The following is a 19,782-nucleotide window of genomic DNA, read 5'->3' as shown; positions in this document are numbered from 1 at the left end:
CTAACTGGACAATCTTGGTGTAATCCTATTTTAGTTTTTAAATAACCTTTGGAAGAAGTGGGAATTGTGGGAATGCATAGGGTACATCTGAATCTCAATAGGACATCATAACTCAGGCAAAGTACAATAATAATATGTCTCTGTAGAATTACTGGAACATGCTGCTGTCTAATAAGTGCAGAGCAGAAGGTGAACAAGCTTGGATCTGTCTGCCAACTCAGAAATGTCTGTAATTAGATCTTATCAGTTACTTAACATCCCACTTCTGTCTATATTTTGTTTACATTAAGAAACCAATTATCCCATTACTAGCCAGTATGTCAAGCAAATACAACACAATTTAGTCCTGTATTTAAAAAGTGTTATAATTACAAATCTGAACTATTGCCAGATTTTACAAAAGGTAAATAAGAGCCCTTCTATGAACGCACCATATGCACAATGCTTCCTCTTAGAGAAATAAGGTAGCATATAAAGCACAGTGAATACATAGGTGCTCTGGGATAAACTGGAGTCTTGCAATAGCAGCAGTTGATAAGAAGAGTATGCACTTAAAATTCAGAAATGCTGACCAGAAATATTTCTAGGCATAATACAGTAGTGCATTTAAATGTGTTCAAAATATGCAAAGAATTACAATGGTACTGATGGAAATATTAATTTATCAAAAGTTGCATACATTCTGCAGCTTTGAAGCATTTCTTTTCATTTTTTACACCTCTATCCAAAAGCTGATTTTAGATCTCAAATTGCTTCTTTTCAAAACATTATCAACCCCCTAATATATGTTCAAGTTTTGATTTCTGGTTAGGTTTCTGGTCAAAATCAGTCACTACAGGCAAAATAACTGAAAATATCTATGGCCATAAAACCTACAACAAAACTTTCTGGACAGGCATTTATTGAATGGCTTCTACTTTACCATCCATAACACAAGCACATAACGTCTAGAGTTTCATCTGTTTCAGTCACTGAACTTGGGAATACATCCTCCTCCTTACTTCAAGGGGCACAATGATTTTTGATACAGCATTCTGCAGTGCCTCCAGTGAGGCTGTGAGCAGTGCCTGTGCACCTCCTGTGCTCTTAGTGCTTCAGTATTAGCTGGAAACGGGATTAAGAGGTCACTGGATAGTTAGCATTAAAAGATTTCCATTAAAGAGTCACCCTCATCCTTGAAATCTAGCTTTTTTACCATTGTAGAAACAAGGATGCATTTCTTTATTCTAACGAACAATAGGTGTATCTTAGGCAGCTGAATGATGCTAAACAGACAACCGGAGAATCTCAAGATCTTTTAAATAGTCTTTTGAAAACTGTGAGGTTCTGTTATAAATGGAAAGCTGCAGAAACAATGACCCGTGTACATTCCCCCTGTACCTTGATCAAAACAAGATGTCATACCATAAAGTAAATAACACAGCATTAGTAAGAGCATCTTGAAGGAGGTTTTGCAGAAGATGGAGCTATGTAATGCAATCTAACTGCGTTTTGCAAGCAGGTAAAAGGATTAGTGTTTACAACCCAGCATTACATTTTATACTGTTATTTTTAGTGGTGAATCTAAAACTATCCAAGCAGTAGGAAAATTCACTGCAAGTAGGCTATATCTACAAAATCATATGGTTATTTACCATCTTTTAGCTTTTGTAGATCTTTTTAAGGAAGAGGGATTACTTCTTAGTAACTGCTGCTCTTCGAGACTTGTCCCTGCGCAATCCCAATTAAAGGATTAAAGGGTGTTTCTGGAGAAGAGGAGGGAGAAGCCCTCTCTTGCTAAGGTGGAGTCAGAAAGCCTACTAGCTCAGACTAGCTCAGTTTCTTCCCCCTAGCTTAGAGAGTCCTAAAATACAAAGAACTTGCTGTTAACAGGAGTATACATGGATAGGATGAGTAACAATGTGATGAGAAGAATTACTAACAGATAATCGTTTTCTTCTTTGAGTGCTTCCTATCACTCCTGTTCACACGGGCCAGCAAACGCTGCCCCATTGGGAGGTAGCAAAAGTGAACTGTAGCTCCGTTTTTCTATACCACATATCAGAATGGGATGCCAATGCCAACAAATGACAACAATTATTATCAGAGTCATGTTTGTATACTATTATATTTCAGGTTTAATAGTAAACCTAAGAACATGTAGGTTTTTCATTTATTCACAGCACAGATGGCAGCAGCATGAGTTTTCACCACCTAGCCCAACATTTGCAATCATAATGTTGTGGAAAATCTATGGCAATTTAAAAATCATGAAAGTTACCAGGCTTGATATGAATATAACAATGTTCCTCAGGAATGATCCAAAGTAGGCTGTTTAATCAGCTTTTGCGCTATTCCAATGGAATTCTGTAGATACGGTTTTACTTTCTATGAAATTTTACAAATCGTGTACAATCAACACTGATATAACCAATAGAAGCACTCACATCCACACCCACCACAACCACTGGAAAACCAACCTGACCATCACACAGGAAATAAAGGAGGAGCTTTAAAAAAATTTAAACAGTGAAGACTGCATCAATATCAGATTGTACCAGAACTCTCTCACCCTGTCTGCTGTAAGAAATCTGAAGAAGAATCTCTACATCCATCTTAACTTTAAAACTCAAAAGGTAACATACAATCATTTTCCATTACCTCAAAAAAAATTATCATTCTCTCATTCCAACACTCCAGGATTTTTTTGATGTTCCCACAATCCACAGACAAGGGAATACTGGCAGAAAGACAATACTGGATTAGAGGAACTCTAAAGAGAACTTGAAGACATCACGATGATAACTGAAGGGTGACACCCACGAACCATTTCTCCTCTTCAACTGTGGTAACTACAGAAACATTAGCTCCACAGGAAAGTTAACACTTACTATGATTTTTTTGCAATAATCAATTCAAAAGATAATTTTCGGAGTAATAAATTAGTGCCCATGGATAACTTAGCCCTTTGCATTGCACATAGGATTGCTAAATATTTCAGATGTGAATACAGCTCTGTTTGAAAATAGATTAAGATCAACAGTTTATTCCAGAGAGCTATGTAAACTGTTACTAAGAACTTTCAGACACTGCTCAGACTTTTGAAATATTTATGCTATGCTTTCTTTTTATAAATTAGACCAGATCACCATTGCTAAGCTCAATGACTGAGAAAATGCCATATTGACATGGGCTACTTTCTCCTGTAAAATACAGATTCATAATCTTTAACATCAGTAGGGATGATTAGATTATCTAATATGATCTACTGTATCATGTAGAGAAGATAATTTCTAGTACTTTTGCCTTTATGGAGATCAATAATGTGTTTTCCATGGATGCACAACCTCAGGAAGCATCTGGGGTGAATGGGGTGCCTGACACAAGTGTCTAAGTTCATTCTGGGTGCCCTAGGACTACTGAGATATCCACACCGCAGGACTACAGGAGACCTCCATCCCTCTGGTTTGGCAGCAGGCAGCCTGGTGAGCTGAATTCTGAAACCTCCGGTTAGGCACCCTGTTAACTGTCCCAGTCTGTATCTGAAGACATGATGATACGCAGATTCTCTTGGTTGCTTTGATAGTTTGTTTCAGTGTTTCACCTTTTTGTTGCTGTTGTTAATAAATTGCTCAATAGAATATGAAATGTATTTTAGTATCTGTCTCGGAAACACTGCATGCAGGTATAAAATTTCCCACTCATGCCTACTCACTATGCCCCTGACTTCATGTCTGAAGGCTGCATTTATTCTTTTTGTTACATCATACTGGGCATTTATTTAGCATCACCTCTCAGAATCACGGCTTTCCAGGGTACATCCTCCGTTTTTACATGTTTGTTGTTACACACATTTCCTTGCAATTGCCAAAATGTATATATGTATGTTATTAGAACCGGCCCAGGTCAAAAATAGTGATGACTGCTTTACATACCTGACCTGCACTTATTATGATTTAGAACTCCATCAGGCTAGATGATATAGCACGTGTATCAAGTAGTAATTTAATATTTACTTCAACATCCCAGATAGATAAACATTTAATAGGATATAATAGATTTCCTAAGGCACTTTTGTACCACCCTATAGAAGTTAATAGAGAATTATATCCTTTCTAAACAATCCAGTCTTATGGTTCAAAACAGGGTTAGTTTTGATTCTCTGTAACATTAAGTTTTAAGAATAATTGTCATAGAAAACCACTTTTTTCTTCCCTAATAAATTCCATAGGCTTGCCCTAACATTAGCACATTCTGAAATGACAGCTCTGATGATTCCTACATTTGGGCAAAGTCCATATCTTGGTAAAAAACTGGTGATTCTGATCTGGTTTAGGATGTTTCTTTTTTCCAGAAGTAATTAATTTCTCCAGAGAAACACTTTTGTCAAGTTTTACAAAAGGGCTCAAAGAATGACATTTTCACAGAAAATAGCACAGATACAATGAAATTAAGCATCTTCTCTTTTACAACTGGCCACCTTTCCAGCTCTGTTGGCACCTAACAGGAAGTCTATGGGACTATTCACAAAGTAAAGTACAAAACAGCAGGTTTGGTTTGGGGCATGTAAACGGTAACAACTCTGCAAGTACAGTAGACCCCAACAGTTTGAGTTCCTTGCATGACTTAAGGTCTGGAGAATCATGGATCATCTTCAGAATTTTGTTTAAACTAATGAATGATCTTACAGTAATTATCATACATTAAAATCTACTGTTTGGGAATTTTTATGGAACAAAATAAGGGTTTAAATCTTCTGTTTGTGTAACTCAGAAAAATACTTTTAGTATACTTCTTTTGCGGCATGGACATCTCCAAAAACAATCAGTGGCTTTAGCTGATGTAGTGATTAGAAAATGGCAATAGCAACCCAGATTCTAAAACTCTAAGGAGTCAGGCTGATATTAACAAATTTGGCATGCAGTAACACTATACAGCTTAGAGCTTTTATTTTAAAACTGATGTCTTACCAAATACAGCCATCTGTGTTCCCTCTGGGAAAGGTTCTACCATTCTGTTTCCATTGACATGATGTTTATCTAGAAGGGGAAAAAAAAGTCAAAATGTAATAGAATATATGCTTTGCATAAAACTAACTGTTTTTTCTTACAGTTCTGTTGAAACCTGAAGTCTGATTTATGAAAGCCGACCTGTACAATTCACTAATATCTGGAACTTCACACTCTCTGAGTCTATTTTTCAAAAATACTGTCCACAAGTCCCAGGATATAAGCTGGAGATGCGTTTCAGTTTAGTGGTTAAGACAAGTCAGCTGATACCAACGTGACACACACATACAGAGCAATATAACGTAGCAATCACTGTCACACATGGAGCACTCTTGAAAGCAACCTCTTCATGCAAGCAGAAAAAGCAGGGAAATCATAATTCTCCTTTGCTGCTAGGACATACTGGTGCTCAACCACAAGCTTTTTTATATGATCAAGCGTGAACTATGTGTATTTTCTGCACTGGTGTGGTGGGTTGACCTTGACTGGCTGTCAGATGCCCACCCAGCCGCTCTCTCACTCCCCCTTGTCAACAGGACAGGGGGAGAAAACAAGACGGAAAAGCTCATGGGTCGAGGTAATATACAGGGAGATCCCTTACCAATTCCATCACAGGCAGACCAGACTCAACTTGGGGAAAATTAATTTAATTTATTGCCAATTAAAATGTGTTTGGATAGTGAGAAACAAAGACAAATTAAAACACCACCTTCCCCCCACCTCCCCTTTTCCCCAGTTCAACTTCACTCCATTCCCGACTCCGACTTTCAGGCTCATAGAGCTGCTTCTCACACTTTTTTCCTCACTCCTCACTGCCGTGCCATATTTTGCCCTTTCTTACATATATTTTGCCAGAGGCACCACCAGCGACGCTGACGGGCTCAGCTGTGTCCTGTGGTGGGGCTGTTGCCAAGCCAGCTGGAACTGGCTGGAACCGGCTGGAACCGGCTGTGACCAGCACGGGGCAGCCCCTGCCTGTTCCTCACAGAGGCCACCCCCGCAACCCTCCCGCCACCAAAACCTGGACATTTACACCCACCACAACAAGCAACCTCTTTGCTAAAATGAATATTCATCCAACATACTCTAATGCCGCGTCCATCCATGACAGACCATACAGAGTTTGTCCTTTACAGCTGTCACACCTTGGACTGTTTTAACACTATTAAATTACTGCCGCCACTGGAAACCACTGTAACAGATCAAACGTAACGGCTCTTCCATTAACCAACGCTTACTCAAGAAGGGGAGAGGAGCACAAAATGCAAAACAAAAAGCATTGTGCAATTGTTCTCAGTGACTTGGAGTTAACAGCTCCAGCGCCTTCCAGGTCCCACCAGGTCTCTGCAATGGAGATGTTCTTCACACAGGACACTTCCTCTATGCTGTGGATAAATTTCTTCAATTTTTCTTAGAAAACTTGAGGCATGACACTAAATTAGCAAAACCACATCTGCTGTTTTCATGGAAGCTGAAAAGTTGGTCCATTTGAGGTTTACTTTAGTTAAATGATCCATTTCTAGCCTAAGTTATATATCTTTGCACAAGTATACAGGAGGACATAAGACAGAACACCTATACAAAGAATTTGTGTAAAAAACAAATAAATTCTGAGACTTTCATTCTTAAGGAATACAAAGAGTACAGGAAAGTGCAATATTCTGGCATTGCTAGTGCTCACAGGGATTTTTTCTATGCAATAAAGTAGTAGAAGCCTGGCTTTACTCCCTCCATGACAAGATGGCTCCCAGGGTCTAGAAACTGCTCAGTTTCCAAACTAAATAATATATTCTTCACATCCCAGTGTACTTCTCTTTCATCCCAATGTACTTTCCTCTGCATAAAGAAAATTCTACTCCTTGTGATAATATAGGCTTATCACCACTGTATAATCAGGGATGTATATCTAACCTGGAAGGGTTGTATTTATAACCTGGAAGCGAGATTTCCAACCTCCAAATAAAATAAAATGTACAGATCCACAACAGAATATTCCCAATCCTTTTCACTGGCATCCCCACATTCATTTCTTGATCTACTAAGATTCATTGTCAACAACGGTGAAAAGAAATAAAATCGCCTGAACTCAAAATACAGGTTTCTCTTCACAAAATACTTTCCAGGGACAAAGCCAAGAGACTTTTCTCAGTACGTGCATTATTTTACTTCCTGTAGTACGGAACCTGGTGAGGAATAAAACATGTCAAATTAAGAACATGGGGTTGCCTTGCGAATTCTCTGAAAGCAGTATTTCTCATTAGCAGGGAGGCATAGCACAGTGCTAATCCCAGCTGGCATCAAACATTTATCAGCAGTCAATGAGAAGGGAAAATCAGGGTTATCTGCAATTGGAACAAGAGGTGCCATGAAGTCAATTGTTTGCATTTAGGAAGATTGAATGCCCTGGGCCATGCAAGCCAAGAGAGGGGCTTTAGGAAGGAAATTGTTTGGAGGTTCCAGAGTGGGAGTAATATGACCAGCGTCGTACAAGGTTTCAACCTCGTTAGCTATAGCTTGTATTACTAACATGATCTACAGCCATCTGAGATGAGCGAACAGTCAGAAAAATTACGAAACATCATGCAAGATCAAATAAACTAACCCTGCCCTATTCCTGATAGCTGCCTTCATTTAAACAGTGAATGACATATATGATGTATGAAGTAGTTATCATTTCAAATGGTGAGGCTTTCAATATATTAAAATTAAAATTAAACTTTTAGAGGTGAGATGGGCTTGAATGAAAGTAATATTTTCAGAGTTCTCAAGTTGCCTTCCAATGCCTTCATACTTTTGTTTCAAAGATCCTAGCCAGATAAAATAATTCATTTTCTTGTCATTCATACTTTGTTTTATAATTTTCCAGTATTCCCTGCCCCCTACCTAGATGCACTAAATAGTAAAAAAAAAAAAAATTAAAAGGACTTTCACAAAACATACATTCAACCTTAGGAAGAAAGTAACAACACATAAGTATAAAGAGCCTCTCAACAAGTACACTATTCAAAGAACATTGCGGTTTGGGGCTTTTTACTGAACAGTTTTTCTTGTGGAAACATAAGCTTTAATTCTCACCTACAAATTGGATTCAGTAGCTCCAAAAAATCAGAAATACTTTGGCCCCATGGAGTTAGAAAAAAGTTAGAAGGACTTTCCCTGTAACTGGCCAACAGAAAGAATAAATGACTTTTCCAAGCTCATCATCATTCCAGAGACAAGGGCTTACAATAAGTAAGATAAAACCTGTTGTTACAAAGACATGGAAAGATTATCAGTGAACACTGAACTGGCTATGAGAAGTTAACTTCAGCTTCCTAGTGGTGAAAACAACACACTTCACCCTAATACTGTCAATATTTACAGGGTTAATCCTTCAGTGGACTACAACACTATTCCAGCACTGGAAAAGTAGAATTGGGAGGATATGGATATCTTTATGTCATTTTTTTGATCTTCTTGATCCTCAGGGTTTCAACAGAAAGCCAATTGGTAAGGAATAAATTTTTATTTCTGTTTCATTGATATTCAAGCTGTCAGCATTTTCATTAATGTAAATTCACAACCAAACAATGGGGGACTTCTTCTCAAAACTGCCGAATGCTGCTCCATCCTCAACTGCAGAAACTCTCTACCATTTTCAAACTAAGCCTGAGAGATATCTGCAACGTACTTTGCTCCCTGCTGAACAGAACCGGTATGTGCTGAAAGCAACACATATCCTGGAGGTCTTGACATTCAACTTTAGCTTCAGGCAAAGTCTGCTGTAGACAGGTGCAGTGCCTGGCCCGCTCTCCCTAGCTTCTCTGGATTTTTATAGAAATAATCCTTCACAGGTCCTCTGTATCTGTGAAACAGCATAATATATGGAAAGATAATCATAAGCTGCTAAACAGGTCCTCAGTATTTCTTCGGCATTATTCAGTCTTTGTAGCCTATCACTCAATAGTTTCTAACATAGTCCTACAATTGCCCTTTGCTAAAGATTCACTAACTTCAACTAAAGTTCTGTCCACACACATATTAGGCTACTATCTATACTAGTAAACTATAAAAATAAACAAGTCATATCTAGAAACTATTTGAAGGAGTGTTAATTAGCCTAGCTGAAATCATGTTAGATTCTATCCTAGCAATATACCAGTGTGGACAATCAAGTTCCAGTGCCTGGACCTGTTCCCTGGCACATTTTTATTTATTAGTAGACACTTCATTTATCTTCAGAGTTGCATGTATGTCGATGGAATCACACCTGTAATAGATAAATTTAACAACGAAAGATGTTCAAATGAGAAAGTTTTGTAAAAAATATTTCCTTTCAAATGAGCCTGACTTACTTAGGTTCTAAGCAGATTTACTGTTCTGCTATAAGCCCAGAGGAAATTTAAAGCTCAGTTAAATAAACTCACTGCTGTTAAGTTAGATTCCTAATAAAGTCATTGCCACAAAATTTATAGCACTTATCAGACCTTTAACAGAATCAAACTTGCAATTATTAGAGGCTGAAGTTTGTGCTTCTTTCTTAAATATGCAAAATTAAAGCACTGGTCTAATGCAGAGCAGCCAGTCACTCATAGGCAAAATCCTCTCTCATAGTAGTGCAGATGAAATAAAAGTAATACCAAGAATGAAACCAGCAGTGCAGAAAGTCTACAGAAGGCATTTTGCATAACTGAAGATATCTGAGAGGAACTCTAGGTTAAGATACCCACAGTCATTAATGAACATGAGTTCTCTATCTGTGGACCCAAATGAAGCTGCTTAAAAAGATTTGCCTTTCAGAGAATGCTGATCCAGCATTGAGTGAAAATCAGAAATTTTCTGGTCTCCGAATATTCAATCTCAAGCAATCATAGTAATCATAGTAAAGATTTGAGAACATTTAATTTTTATTAGTAAGAGATTCATACATTCTTCATATTTATCTTTTGATTTTTAAACCATTAGGGAATATTTAGACTACATATCCAAACTTGTTTTATCAGAGCAGCCAGAAAGTTATTATTTTTAAATGAAAACTGAGATTCTCACATAATCAAATTAATCCAGGAGCAGGGGTCATATTTATACACAAGGACTGTTAATTTTCCATGGTAAGCACAGCCAGGAATTGAATTGAAAATAGCTGATTAACCAATTACCATGAGCCTCCTCCATCTCCTACCAGCACAAACACAATGTGTACATGGGGAGAGGAGGAAGAAAAGGGCTAAGCAGTGATGGGGTGAGGAAGGAACTTCCTAAAGCAAATCAGCGACTGCTTGAATGACTCCTTTCCCCTTTCTGTTTTCCCTTAGACTCCTTTTCCTACACTTTCCATCACACCACCGTGGCGACTTTTTCTCCTTTGGCTCCACCAAACACTCCCTCAGTTGTCGATGCAGTAGCTAGATCACTGAGGGGCTGGAAATTTCAGACAGATTAACAGAGGCAATACGAGAAGTTTGTAAAACAGCAATAAAAATAGCTCAGCAGTTATTATTTCCAAAAGTGGCATATAAGTCATACTATATATCGTAAGAGTTGCAAGATGGGCGCCAAAGAAACATAAAAGCACTGCTCACTTTCCAGAGTGTTAGCTGTGCATGGCACATACATATAACATTTAGCATAGTTGCCAGATTCATTTTAAACAAAATTTTGGAGGCAATGAAGGGGCATAAAACTTAGAGCCAGGCCTATGTGAAAAAGACTGCTTTCATCTAAATAAAGAGGGGTGAAGAAAAATGTTCAGCATCGAATAAGCGAGTTATTTAAATGCCTCCTAAATTTTGGATGTGAGAGGACTATGTCACCCACAGTCACAACTCCACCTCTCTAAAGCAAAGTAATGAAAAGTAGGATGACAGACACCATTTGAAAACTCATAACATGGAGACAGACTGATGTAACCTACAGCTGCTATGTTCTTCTATTTAAAAATTCATTGAATGCCCAAGTTTAACTTTGATGTTGGAGTTTGTATGCTCCAGAAAGACCACAGTAAAATGAATGCTACAGTGTGAAGACATCAGATTCATTGCTCCTGTGATGGCTGAGAAAGTTTTACTGCTTCAGGAGAAGACAGAATTATCAGCAGTCTGAAAACTGATGTAACAACAAATCTAACCCGTAGCACAAGACAAGTGAAGTGCTTTGTGAGAAGTAAGACATTCCAAAAAAGCTCCTCATGGCATGACTAGTAACCCACAGTGAGATACATGGGCTGTCAGGCCTGATCATTCCCTTCTGCTTCTTCATATAACACTTTTTACTGCTGTGCACCATCGATATGCAGCACACAACTGAAGGCCAGTGGGTTTCTTTTTTCTCTTGTATACAAGAAATTATCTAATTTTTATTTCCAATGAAAGACTGCAACATTTAGAAAAAAAATGGTGGAAGTTCGGCAATGCAGTGTTACCATTTAACGTGCAATGAGTAAAAGGTCTGTTAAGTGTCACCAAAGAGAAGAAATCCTAAGCTAAGGAAGACGAAGTAGTAAAAATAAGGAATTCACTGCCCTTGGGTAAAAGTTCAACACAGGTGACACATGAAAACTCAGTTCAAAGGAAGCAAAAATTAGCCTTACTTACAAATATTTTCCAAACAAATATTTTCTTTTTCATTTACCCATTTAATTTAACCAGTACATGTCAACAGAGAATGAACTAAATACCTGTTCATTTTTTTTCAAATAGTCATACCCCTTACAGTAACTATATTGAAGTCTACAGGCAGCACTTAATTTATTAACAGTGAACTAACTCTACTAAAATGCACACTTCTATTAGGCTACATGGCCTGTGGAATTAAAAGACAGTAACAGATGTGTTATTCACATTTCCAAGTATAATACTTACTCAATATCTTTAAAACAGAGCTCCATTTCAGTATATTTACATGTTATCTGATGAGACCTTCATTGCACTTCATTCACCTGGCTTAGAAAACAGGGATCTGACCTTTACCGTACTTGTGCCTAAAATGAGGTATCTGCATAAATTCCCTGATTCTAAAAACTTCTGGGCTTCCAGAATTTCTGTTAACTTCACTGAAAGTCACAACTGTCCAGTATTTTTGAAAAACAGGTCATTCATTTATATACCTAAATACAAACCTTGAAGCCTGACTTTTTAAACCTAAGAGGGTTTGGGTGGTTGCTTTTTTTTTTTTTTTTTTTTACTGTACCTTACCCCTGTTAAATCTTTTAACAGTAATTGTTAAGTCTTTTTATTTTTCTTTAAATTACTAAATCTCTGAGAAATCTTTTAACAATTGATTCATCCAATTTGAAGTCAATCTGACTAAATTCTCGTTTGAAAGCCTAGCTGTCACAGAGCCAGAATCTTTCTTTTTTTGTCCTATCATTCTCAGTAGGCATGGCTGATAGTTTGATCAAAACAGTTATTTGGATTGCTTTGTCAGTTATTCTAGGAGCAAGCCTGATAGTTCTTTCAGACAAAAGCATAAATGCAAAACTTTTCACTGTCTACCTGTTTCAAAACCCAGAAGATATTTCCTTTAAAAAAAAGGGTTTAGTATGCCAAGAGGAGTTATGCACGTACTATGTACCAAATTATGTCATATATGAGCATTTTATAAATTGTACAAGGATAGGATTGTTCCAGTCATTAATATTGAACCAGATCCTTACTTCTTCAGACAGAGGGGAAATCTTTCACCTTATTTATATCCGTCTCCCCTCCCAAGATTTCCTGGATATCAGAAAATGCTTTTGAGATGGTTTCACAATGATCTGGAAGGACAGAGGGGAAGTCTGGCTGTTAAAGAGAAAGCTTGTAGGTAGTGCTGCTGAAGGAATAGGAATTACTTACTAAATCCCCCCATTTCCAACCTAAACTGTCCAAAAGCACCCATTCATCCTTGTCACTGAAGGTGGAGCCTCTCTTCATCATTTTGGGGATTTCAAAAAGCTACTCAATGGAAAAATCCATGGAAGAATAGCTTCACCAGGGGCATGCTCTTAGAGGACTAAAGGGAGGCACAAGAGGGAGAGGGCTGCTCAACTTCAGGTCTCTGTGGAGCTAATAGTGGTATTAGACGTGTAATTTATGGCAGAATTTCGTCCATAAATTCTTCATCACTGATGATGAAATAGAAGGTCTTTTTTATTTTCAGGTCTAGTTCAATGAGCAGAACTGTCAGTTCTGCAAGCTCCTGTGTAATAAGAAAATCTAATGTCATATCAGATGAAACCTGAAGTGTTATGTTTCAAATCACTTTGTCTCCCAAAGGATATTTTCAGCACAGGGACATTGCTGCCCGAACCCAGCCATTTACGTTTCCAACTCTGACAAGTCATTTTGGTTCTCAGCATTGGCAGAGAGATGGCGTACATGATCTACTGGGTTTCTTTCACCTCTCATTTCTCTAGTTCCATCCTCAGTCAGTCAGTAGAGATCAGCTGTCAACTCATTACCAATTAAAAAGAGAGGTCAGCTACCTAACGGTAATTCACTGCCTACAACTATTTGTAGTATTGTGTTATTGTTCTCACATGGTGGTTCCCAACTATTATCAAAAAAGCATGACATCATTCAATGGAAAACATTAATTACAAATTTTGTTGAAAAATAAATAACTTTGCTTATTAAAGTAGGTCAGGAAAGGAAGAGTGGTAGCTGAAAACAGTTTTGAAATGTATTCTGGAGATGATGTCTCACAATGTGACACACTGTGTTCTGCTGCATCCATTCTATCAAACAGATTACTACACAGGAACTGATTGATGCTACAAAATGTGATGCGTCCTAGCACAGTGTGTCAGTTCAGACCCCAAAACACATGGACTCCTCAAAAAACATAGGTTCTGTTTAATGAACAAAGGCGAGATTATCGCACACTGATCTTGTTCTACAGTTCTTACCGGGAAATGTACCAACAGGAATGACAGGAAAATAAGTTTTTGAAAATGTAAATGAATTCATTTCTTAGAATAGGGCAATGGCGATGCAGAGGAGGAAAAATAGCGATTTTGAAATTTCCAATCTACTGGGGTTTGCAGATTAGTGGCTGAACAGCTGCGCCTGTAGCTGTGTGACTGTGCTAATAGGAAGCAGTATGTCACGCAGCTATGGACCACAAGGGAAGCAGGCTGCGCAGTGCGAAGGGGTAGATGGGCTGCAAGGTCAGAGGAGACCGCGTGTGCGATGGGGAAGATAGGCTATAGGAGCATGTGTAGGGCAAGGGGAAAAGCCGGCTGTAGGGCTCTGCGTAAGACCAGAGAGAGAGCGGATGTACGCACTGCGTGTGGGGTACTGGGTACGTGGCAGCTGGGACAGAGGAAGGTGGGGTGGGGGGTAAAATAGGAGGATCGGGGATATATTTGGGGTATGGCCAGAGGAATGTATCCTAGAAACTGCAATAACAGACTTACTGCTTTCAAGGAGACAAAGCCACGTACCATTATGCGACTTTCACGCACAGAAAGTACATGAGACTTAGATAAACAACACTGCTCGCATCCTGACTGTACCCATATGTGCTGCTTGATGTATTTTCTGATTCTGTAGGCCAGGCATTTAACTTTTGAGTTCTGGGGTAGATACATTAAGGTTAAATTAAATATGCTGAAATTGGGATTCATGCCACTTGGTTTTAGTCATCTACAATGGATATCTACATCTGAGTATTCAGCCTTGGATCCTTCTGTACTCTGGAAAGAACCAGACACTTCTGTGGTGATTCATCTGACATATTCTGGATGTTTTCTTCAGGATAAAATGAATCATATTTAAAAATGTCAATGTCTGAGCACTGATTATAAGGAAATGAGTGACAAACTCAGATGAATTCCACCTATACCACCTGCAGTAATACCACTGAGATTTATGATCTATTCAGTGGGAGGATTATACGTACTTGTGTGTACATACGTATTTATTAAAACATGGCCTTGACACCAATGGAGATTCTGGGTTATGAACCAGGACAAATGTTAATACTGAAACATACCCTCAATATAGCAAAGGAAACAATAGCAGAGGAAAATAACAATCCTATCTACAAGGGCTGCTAGAAGGTAGACTATCTCACACGGAGTTTTGTTGCTGTACTATAGTAATAGACCTCTAATCAATACAGTGTTCACCCAGCTCAGACAGGTAACGTAGACAGAAACATATTAGGTACACACTGTGGTTAACTCTTGTGGTATTTTGGGGACTGTCACATCATTTCATTTCCCAAAAACATAACTCATGGAGTTATGACATAACATGCAAGTCTCAGTTTTCGTTTTTAAAACCTATGCTTTTTAACCTGCCTGTTGGGAGATTAAAAAAATGGAGAACACCTAGATTCAGAAGTTAAAAATTAAACAAGAAATACAAATGTAATTTCCCCTTCTAAGACGATATGCAGTGTTCAAATGGTCAAGATTTTTTCTTCCTAATACCTCTACAATATGGCTCCACTATCTACATGTACGTATAAATCTGTTGTTTAGGTTCTCATTATCACCCACCTTGATTGCTAAAATATGCTTTCCTTGAGACTTGAGAAAGGCTCTCTGGAGCACTAAAATTCCCCAAAAACATTGCTGCAAAGAACACTGTTCCAGTCCATCAGTTTGCCAATGTCACTCTCCTCTTCAGATTGCTTCTCTATCACGCCAAGCAGAAGTTGCTTGTCTACTTTCAAGGCCCTCCTGACCGAGACTACACCGCCACCCATCTTTTCTGCACAAGCTGAACATCCTGTTCCACCTCTAATCACTCAGAGATGCCAGCCATCACTTTGTATACTTCCTAACAAGTTTCTTCATCATTTCTGTGGTACTTCTCCTTAGAGCAGGGAGGAGATCCCCATAAACAAAACCACAGCTACCTCCTTATCTCCTTCCTTAAACTCTAGTTATGGAAATGTACATGAAAAACCTGACACTAGTCAGTCGGCTTGTATGTACTGCATAGTCAGGTTGCCAGTATACTGATCTAGAGAGATTTCAGCTGTCTGTCAGTTCTGTATCGTTGTGTGGTAACCCAAATAAAAATAATAAAAATACTGTTGCATTTACTGTGTGGGACCCAATGCATAGCTGTTGAATAATTTGGATCGATAATTATCCCCTTCTGCAAAAGAACAGGTCAGCATGCCATCATTTGAGAGAATATAGCAGCACGACACCTTTTTTTGACTCCCTATAATGATCAGCAATGCACTGAATGCCTAGAAAAAGCCCTAAACCTGGAGCAGAGTGTGGTATTGAGTTATCCACACAACACAAACAATCCATGCCATCTCTACCATCGTTGCTTTTCAGGCAGTGCCAGCAGCATCTGGTTGTTAGTGTAGGAATTGAATGAAGCTGATAAAATACAACTGGACTTTATTTCAGAATTAGAGACAATGCCTTTCAAAACCCCACTTGAAACCCTTATCTAAACCAGCTTGGATAAGAATACTAGACAGGCTGGAAAACCAAGAGATCCAAACAAAGGACGATGATAAACACAGTGTAACGGAGTTGGGAGGAGATGTCCAGTGGGGTGTGGCAAGGAGGATTGTTAAGCCTGGGTTTATTTAGCAGCTTTATTAATGATCTCAAAGAAGGGGTGAAAAGCACATGAATAAAACATGTACTGGATACTCAACTGGGACATCATGTGTACACCATGAAAAATGAAAACTAGCACAAAGCTCTAGGCAGAAATTCTGCAATGAAGCACAGAGAGATGCAAAGTAGCTCCAGGAATTCTACTGTTTTCTTATTACAGAAGAAGAGCTTGCGCCCTCATCTTTCTTGAGGAAAAAAAGGAAAAAAACCTGTCTAAAAGGGCAGGGACCACGGCCTAAGAGAAGGACAGAAGATTCACAGGAAAAATAAGCTCTTATAATGGCCAAACTCTGGAAACCATGTGCCCTCAGCACAGACTGCTGCTGGGGATATAATCTCTGCTGGTATGCTTCCTGGCACTGCTTGGCTCAACATCTCCCTGCTCGTGAATCAGCAACATAAATGCCAAATTCTAGGCTAGCCTATGCAAAGAAAAGCTAGGTACAGAAAACAGTGCAGCCCTAATGGTAAAATCCCCCAAATTGCTTTTAAGTAGGTTGCTTTTTTATGATTTCCTTTTACACGTTAATATTTACATAAATAACCTTCTAAATGTGACTTCTGATTTAGGCTGCTCACTTTCTGAGGGCTCAGCCTGAGAGCAGTTAAGTCCTGTGCCAACTGATACTGGGTATCTGAACACCGACAAGCTATTATTGATTGTTTATGTTCATAGCTTCTCAAAATTAGAGTCAAGGTAATTTCTGCTGGACATTCACATACATGTTCAAAGTGGGAAAATCCCTTTGAAATTCATGGCTGGCCGTGAATTTGTAGATAAGTAGTAGACCAGTGGTTTTTCAAGTCTTTAATTACATACACAGAGCCGTAACTCAAACACTTTTTTCCTGCAGAGGGACTCATAGAGAAACACTGCTTCTCCAATGTAGACTTCTTTGACTAATACTACAATATTTTAATATTGCACTAAAACATGCCATTCAAGCTGATGAGATCACTCTACATGTAACTTTGTTTTTTCTGAAATACAATGCAGAAGAATTTGTCCCAGGGAAGGTTCCTCTCACCCAAAGCACCTGGACTAATGGGGAGAAATATGCAGTATTGGGCAATTCATCTGCTTTTAGGTATCCACATACAGAAGAGATGAATCTTATCCTGCAGGTGACTATTTTTTCCCCAATTAATATGAAGGCTTCTACAGTCGTCAGCTCAGATAAAGATATCTATATTGGGTCAAATTAATTCCAACCAGACTGTCTGTTTTCATTCACTTAGAGAAGCGATACCAAAGAAAAGCCACTCTCATACTTTTCTCCCTCTACTCGTTGATACTTTGTACATTTAGGGGGCTTGATTCTTCCTTGCACAAATGTCCACCACCTTTGTATTTCTTCTCCGTGAAAATGGAACAAAATAATTTTGAAGATCCAAGCCAGTGAACAACCAGGCCTATTGTGATTTTTGTATCTAAAAAAATCTAACCAACACGTGATATTAAAATTTTACAACAACCCAGAAAGGTATTATTATGCACATTATACCAATAACACAACGACAGGTTAAAGAACTCCACAATACCCCTGGTAAAACATGTCTTGATTCTCAGTCCCTTATACCAAAGTTTGTCCAACTCCCTCGCCAGGTACTTGGAAAAGGGTGTTTATTGGGCTAATAAAACCCAACAGAGGGAATTCAACAGTCACTCTCTATTAATGAGTTAACATCACTCAGTCACCTACAATTTAATTTTTCTAAGGTCCTGAGATTTTAATTTGAGTAATACTTCTATTAATTACAATGTCTAATAACAATGTCTAATTCAGACATCTGTTAAAAGTATGTAATGTTAATTTATTGGAAAATCTCCAGCAGTGCTCAATTAAAATGTTCCCCAGTTAAGTTAATGCATATGATTTGTAATGAATAGCAAAATTAGATACTGTTAATAAAAATAATAGCAAATTAAAAACAATAAAACCTTGAGTTTAAGATTGACAAAATTAAAGATGCAGAATTTTTCATTAGGCGGTAGAGCAAGAATTTTTGAAAACAGGATATTCTCACACTGGTTTGGGAGCCTGTCTTGCAGAGCATTGCTCTAAATTAGCACCTACGGGAAGTATTTGTTGCACAAAACACTGCAGGAAATAGTATTAATTCTTACTTATTAGATTTTTCTTGCTTTAACTTCAGTTTTCCCTCACAAGATATTTTTCCCATTCCTTAAATATGTAGGCTTACTCAGAGGCCTATATTTGGCAGGGTGGGTTTTGCTATTTTTAAATAATTACGCCGCTTTGCAGCATATCTGCAGTCCTGTGAATTACATTGATAGGTGAAACAAACAGCGCTTTTTCTCATCTGAACATTGTCATCATATTATCATTTCTGTGCCTGACTGCATGTCTCCACTACACCGTTAATCTGTTTTTAAAAATGGATCTACATGAAACCATGGAAATGAGGTACAGCACAGTTTTAGTGAAGCATTACAATACACCGCAGCCCCTTAAAGCACAACTGACATTTCTTTTTTCCTTGTGAAGATGTCAGTAGCTTTGAGCAAGAAGCAGCATGCAGCCTGTGATAGAGTATCTCTCTCATACACATTCCCCCTTGATGGCAGATTATCTGCCTGGAGGTTGCATTAGGCTTCAGTCAGCTGTCAGTCAGCAGATGAGCAGGAACGGTCCAGTGCTTCTTCCCCCCCTCGCCCATCTGACAGTGATAAATGACCAGACCTAATGCTCAGCTAAGCTTGACGGGTCCAGGCCTCCCCTCGCAATCTGTTTCAGACGAACGTCAGCCTTTTTCTGGTAATATCCCCTGTCGGCACAGCAAAGGCAGGATCGGGGAGCGCCAAGGTTAGGCCGACTGGCTTTTCTTTTGCAAAAAAAGGGAATTGCGATTTTACTACTCGAAGAAGCTCATAATCTGATGGCAAAAATAAAGATGAGAACAGTGTTACAAACCACTGTATCGGGTTTGCGTGGCAAGGTTTTGGTGGCGGGGGGGCTACGGGGTTGGCTTCTGTAAGAAGCTGCCAGAAGCTTCCCCCATGTCCGACAGGCTCCAAGATGGAACCGCTGCTGGCCAAGGCTGAGCCCATCAGCGATAGTGGTAGAGCCTATGGGATAATGTATTTAAGAAGGAAAAAAAACCTGCACAGCAAACTGCAGCCAGAGAGAGGAGTGAGAACATGTGAGAGCCCCAGCCCTGCAGAGCCCCAGGTCGGTGCAGAAGGAGGGGAGGAGATGCTCCAGGCGCCGGAGC

At 38.8% G+C, this 19,782-nt stretch overlaps 1 protein-coding gene across 6 annotated transcripts in view; it reads right to left on the bottom strand.

The window, feature by feature from the left end:
* The window catches only part of MSRA (methionine sulfoxide reductase A), a 288,566-nt gene that overhangs the window by 170,098 nt on the left and 98,686 nt on the right, over positions 1-19,782 (bottom strand). For all 6 annotated transcript variants that reach the window (XM_030037338.2, XM_030037340.2, XM_030037341.2 and 3 more), the window contains exon 2: positions 4,950-5,018. In XM_030037338.2, the coding sequence (XP_029893198.1) occupies positions 4,950-5,018 (69 nt within the window). The remainder of the gene's footprint in view (positions 1-4,949; positions 5,019-19,782) is intronic.

Source organism: Aquila chrysaetos, chromosome 15 (assembly GCF_900496995.4).
Source record: "Aquila chrysaetos chrysaetos chromosome 15, bAquChr1.4, whole genome shotgun sequence".
In the NCBI taxonomy this organism is placed as follows: domain Eukaryota; kingdom Metazoa; phylum Chordata; class Aves; order Accipitriformes; family Accipitridae; genus Aquila; species Aquila chrysaetos.
This window is presented reverse-complemented; position numbering and strand designations above follow the sequence as displayed.